The sequence below is a fragment of the Nestor notabilis genome, unplaced genomic scaffold, assembly GCF_000696875.1.
Source record: "Nestor notabilis isolate BGI_N333 unplaced genomic scaffold, ASM69687v1 scaffold2510, whole genome shotgun sequence".
Taxonomy (NCBI): Eukaryota; Metazoa; Chordata; class Aves; order Psittaciformes; family Psittacidae; genus Nestor; species Nestor notabilis.
Genome location: NW_009912289.1, coordinates 66,508 through 72,507, shown reverse-complemented (window position 1 = coordinate 72,507; position 6,000 = coordinate 66,508). Strand labels below are relative to the sequence as shown.

Genomic DNA, 6,000 nt, shown 5'->3' with positions numbered 1-6,000 from the left:
AGGAAAAGATATAGTCAGCCCATCAACTGTAAGGTCTAAGTTCAAAACTGTACTGAGAGATGCAGGCTGTTCAACCTGACTGTTCAGCCCAGCTCCAGACACAAGCTGTATTCCCAGCTATGTTTATATGTCCATAAGGCACGTTTTTGGTCACAAAACTTTGTAAAACGTATTTAAAGAGGTACATATTGTTAATGCTGAAGCATGTCTTTGGGGTTTTAAAGCAGAGCTTAGTTCCTGCATCTGCTCTGTAAATAAAGGATTTTTACCTGGAAGGTTCTCAAAAGGCACTTTTGACAGGCTCTTAAACTTCCCTAACTTAAAAGGAAAATGTGCTTTAGTCACCTTGCAGTAGGTGTACAGAATGGCACTGGGTGGCTGGGGCCCCTGGCACACTGCTCTTCTTGCGAGGAGAGTAAGAGGAGCCTGAATGAATGACAACAAAGCAGATGAAAGCAGATGAAAGTCTCAGTTTCAGCTGGACAAGCCCACATTCATTAACTGACTAGTCTGCCCAGCTTGTTTATTATTAATTCTGAGCACCATCCAAGCAGGAGAAGCACCTGTGGTGGGGTATCAGCCATCAGAGGTCCCCGTCTAGCAGAGTCCTGCCCATCACAAGCTGGCAGGCCACCAGCACTTCAGTCAGAGTGACATGCCTTTGGATAGCAGCTCGGCTTCCCGTCAGGGCTTGCTGGAAGAATGTGGTTGCAAATAGGAAGGGAAACACATGTTAAGTATCTCTTTCCTTTCATGCCCTTTCCTCCTGACAGTTGGCCTACAGCTTTGTGATTCATAGAATCATAGAATGGTTTGGGTTGGAAAGGACCTTAAGATCATCTAGTTCCAACCGTCCTGCCATGGGCAGGGACACCACACATTAAACCATGTTACTCAAGTCTCCATCCAACCTGGCCTTGAACACCGCCAGGGTTGGAGCATTCACAACTTCCTTGGGCAACCCATTCCAGTGCCTCACCACCCTCACTGTAAAGAACTTCTTCCTTATATCTAACCTAAACTTCCCCTGTTTTAAGTTTGAACCCATTACCCCTTGTACTATCACTGGAGTTCCTAATGAAGGGTCAGTCCCTCCCCAGCATCCTTATAGGCCCCCTTCAGATACTGGAAGGCTGCTATGAGGTCTCCACGCAGCCTTCTCTTCTCCAGATTTCAGGATAAAAGTCACTTTCAGGGTTTATTTTGGGGGTTTTTTTCAATGAAATCCTGTAAATCCAGCTGCAGCCCAGGACAGCACTTCTCTGGTACCCCTGGTGTACTGTAGCTGAGGGGGTTTGAGGGTTGAAGGTCAGCTCTAGGGTCAGCACTAGGAGAGCTCAGAGACCTCATATGAGCCCCATTCCAGGGGACTTAGCATGGGTGAAGGCTCTATGCCAGATCACCTCAGATAAGAGTTCCCAGATTCCAGCTATGGTCAGAAGCAAGCAGCCTGCAGGAGCAAAATGAAACATCGCAACAGCTTATCTAGAATATGTTATTTTATGAAGCAGCCATTGCCAGTATACCCATAGATATATTTGGTTACTTTCTTGAACTAGATTAACATATAGCGTAGACTGTAAAAATAGTTTGAGTTTGAAAAGGGTAAAGACTTTCTGTTTTAAAGCTGACTATTATAATTCTTATGTTCTCTGAAAACAACTGTCACTTAGACAAGTCCTAGAAGGAGTTTTAAATTTTGTTTTCCTTCTTTTATTGAATACATTCTTCAATATTGAAGTTGTTGACAGAGCAATTTCCATAGGAGATATGTAAACACACGCTGAGTGTAGGCAGGGTCTTCATGTTTCACAGAAAACTATGACAGTCCTATTCTTGGGCTGAGATTTTTTCCACTGGTGGGGACCGGAGTATTCTGAAGCTGTGTTTAGCAAACAAAGCTAACCTGGAGCCTAAAAATACACATTGCATTTGCAGAGAGCCTGTAAGCCTGTCAAGGTAACCCTGTTGTGATATAGAACAAGCCAATACTGAACTGGTTGTACATCTTGGACCTATTGCAGTTACAAAATCTGTACCAATGAAATGTGGTGCTTATTGGAAGATCAGATTATAGCAGTCACTCAGTGACCCGTTTGTTAGCTCTATCTGCTGTCCTATCACCTCTCTTACCTGAATGTGGGAGGTCCTTGGGTCCAGGACCAGCCTCTTCTTCAATATTTGCTTTACAAATACGCCTTACAGAGCATAGCTGTGGTTAACGATGGAGCCCCTGAAATATTAACTACCTGCATCATTTATAAGTTATGCTACATAATAGTAATCAGATACTTTTTTCTTGTTTCTGTATTGAGATCAGTATGTGCTATCACCATCTATACCAGCAAACCTAAATTGGGTTTCAACCTAACTTTTGGTACAGTAGTATTAGAATAAGACTATAAAGGCTGAAATCAGTGGCTGTTCTGCTACTAACTTGTTTAATTAGAGTGATTTTCATAATGAAACCCATTCCACAGAATTTCAGACTTTGCTGCTAAGAAAGAAAATCCAAACATATTATAACCCAGAACTTGACTTTACTCATAAGGACATGACAAATTAATACTACTAAAACTGTAGATGTGTATCTGTATTTAACCTTATCTTTGCAAAATAATTAAAACACAACACTTCACTTTACTCCTTTTAAAAACAAAAAAAATAGCAGTACAACTGCAGTAACTCAAACCTTTTTCTACAGTGCCTGGTAGTGATCTCTTAGCAACTAAACCACATTGAGCCAGCTTTGTTATTCTTATTCTTATTGAATGATAATAGTCCTGTTGAAATTTAACTAGATCGTGGAATAAAGTAATACTAAGAAAGAGTGATGATATTGGAATACGGCCTAAAATAAAATAATAAGCACACTTTAGACCTGCTAAATTATCAGCTGTCCATTGTTTTAGTAATATGCAATTTAGTCCCAATGCAATATGTTCAGATACAATCCTGAAATTAAGACAACAGAGAAGTATGTGTAGTAAAAATTGAAGACCTTAGTTACACCTGCGTAAAAGTGACTGAATTCAGGATAAGCCAATACAGAACTTAGTTCTACTTATCTTTATATTTTATTGCTTGTGAGACTGGAGACAGGCAAACTCAAACCTTTGTTACTTTTTAAAAGGTATTGGCATTTTCAGTATGTATTTAAATTTTGAAAGGAATTTATATGGGTCTACTTTTAAACTGACAGAGGGTAGATTTAGATTAAATATTTTAGGAAAAAATTCTTCACTGCGAGGGTGGTGAGACACTGGCACAGGTTGCCCAGAGAAGTTTTGGATGTCCCATCCTTGGCAGCGTTCAGGCCAGGTAGGATGGGGCTTTGAGCAGCCTGGTCTAGTGGAAGGTGTCCCTGACTGTAGCAGGGGGTTGGAACTGGATGAGCTTTCTGGTCCCTTCCAACACAAACTATTCTGAGTCTATCATTTTTATTTATTTTTTTTTTAATTATAAATCTTCCTTTGTCTTAAATTTAAGTTTTTGGTTCAGTTTCAAACTTGTGAGATAAAGTTGTAAAAGAGTCTTCATTATGGACCCTTTCAGACTTGAATGGACTCATCTCTCAAAGGTACCATTGCAAATAGTATTTTGATAGAGAAAAATATCTGGATAATGTAAACTATGCCTGAATGCTGCTGAATCACATTCCTCTGGGCATGGACATTTTCTGTGCATCAGGACTGAGAAAATGCTGTCCCTATTGACAGCAGGGGATGGTGGAAATATTTAATACATTTTCTGAGACTTTTGAAAAACTAAAACTATCTCTGCTCCTTAGAAAATTTGCCTTACCTTGACATGTGACTAATATTCAGCCTGTGATTGATTTGCACACAAATCTCACGATTTTGTCCGATTTGCTTTCCTAGAAACGTAATTTAGAGATTTTCTATTAATACCAGATACTTCAACATAGGCTTTTCTTCCTACTGTATTTGGCTCCCTGCCACCCTTCAGTTCACACACACCCATTCCAGCTGCCATTTGCCAAAGGAAGAAACCAACAGACATAAATAAATGTTTGCTGTCCTTGGAAAAACCTTTGCAGAAGGCCTCTACTCTGATTAGAGATGTATTTCCCAAAGAGTAAATAGATGCAGAACACCCCCCACACCAGTATAAATGCATCATCTTCACACCCTTTCTCTGTGAATCTTTGGTCACAGCTTCTTAGATTGTCGATGGAAATTTAACTCTTAGAAAAGGTTAAATACACTGGTGAACACAACTGAGATCCTGCCTTACCAGTCAGCTGGTGACGAAGCTACCAGCTATATCTGGGTTGCAGAGTATTTATTCTTAGGGATGATGCACGAATAAGAAATATGGCAACCTGATTTCAGTCCCAGGGGAAATAGAAGCAAATGTGCTGTAGAACACCTTCCCACTCTGTTATCACACAAGTGCCTGAAAAAATTTGGTCCATAGGGAATGTTAGTGGGCAAAAGCAGAGTGCTTCCTGGTGGCATGTGGGCTATAATGGGAATGAGAAGTTGCTACTTCTAATAAACTTTTGGAAGAGGAGAGAGAAAGCAAGAAATATTTCTATTTTCTAGTGTTACCTATCTGAAATTTTCAAAAATAGCCACATTAAGAGCTTAAATCTCCACACAGCCTTCCATCCGCACAAGAAGGAATTTACAGACTTGAGGGACTACCTGGTTTCTTAAATCCCTGCTTGGATTACAGTGTTACAATCAATGCACACAGGATATAGTAAAGTCCTGGAGAATGGAAACTCCTCTTATGCTGTAAGAAATGTTTGTGGTGTTCAAGACAACCCATGAGTGTTTGTATTGAACAGATCTCCCTTGTTTGGAACAGAAGAAACAGCTCAACCTCAGACCGTGCTGCCTCCTCATCCCTCCTCCACCGCCCCTGTTCCCACCACCATCCTTCAGGCACAGCTGGAACACTGTAAGTGTGACCTTGGAGCCTTTCTTTTCTTTTTACATGTCTCTATCTATATATGACAAAGACTGAAGCATCCTCTCAAGCACTGCTTCATGGCGTCACTCAGCAGCCCTCTCTGGTCTGGCTGTGTTGATACGGCTCTTAGGAGAATCATTCAACATCCCAGACTGGAGCTTGAAGGAAATCTCAAATAGATCAAGGCATGAAATGAAGTAGGTTTTGTTCAGGCAGTTAATTAATTAACTTAAAATATTCTCCTTATTCTGTTTTGGGAACTGACTTAGGGCAATGCAATCCTGAACTAAAGGAAATAGCAATGCTATAAACCAAGTAAGGACAGAAAGGCAATTTCCCATCCTACACAATCTCAGGGTGTATGTTATCTATGTGTCCTGGTCTAAATCACACTTGCCTTGATGCAGCAGGTGAAATGAAGGTCCCAAAATCCTCCAATGGTTATCTATTCCCATCATTTCATTTTGCAGAAAGATGGACATGTGTGAGTTGCTGTATGCAGTTTTCACTCACCCACCTGTGCACATACCTGCTCTATATGATATGTACCCATACGTATATGTTAACATACCAGCATACAGGATACAATGGATATGTTTGCCCAGTTACTCTTATTGCCAGGGTCTGTTAACTTCAATACATTTTCCATTCCAACATCAAGAATTTTTCTACCTACTCCATAATTCCTTTTTCTTAATTCTACTATTCATTTACCATATACAAATACTGCAATTATTGCTTCTGTTATGTAAATAATTATTAGTAAGCTGTCTGACAAGAACTAACCCAAGAAAAACTACAGTGTAAAATTCTCCGTTGCCTTCAGAGAGACCAGGATTGAGCTCAGCCTGCTACTTCCCCCAGACTAAAATCTAGTTGCTTCCACCTTCCTCATTCCCTCCATGTGCCTTGATGTCCACAGAAAGGAGACCCAGAGACAAGATTTCCTTAGGAATATGGTATACTTCATTGAGAATGAGGTTGGGACCAGGGTCCCTGAGATTCCCCCAGGCAGCTCAGAGAGTAATCTGAGCATAAATTCACCCTTCACATCATGCC

General features: G+C 40.5%; 1 protein-coding gene across 1 annotated transcript in view; it reads left to right on the top strand.

Annotated features, from left to right (window-relative positions):
* The window catches only part of COLQ (collagen-like tail subunit (single strand of homotrimer) of asymmetric acetylcholinesterase), a 41,315-nt gene that overhangs the window by 8,306 nt on the left and 27,009 nt on the right, over nucleotides 1–6,000 (top strand). The window contains exon 2 of the mRNA XM_010018717.1: nucleotides 4,817–4,929. Within this exon, the coding sequence (XP_010017019.1) occupies nucleotides 4,817–4,929 (113 nt within the window). The remainder of the gene's footprint in view (nucleotides 1–4,816; nucleotides 4,930–6,000) is intronic.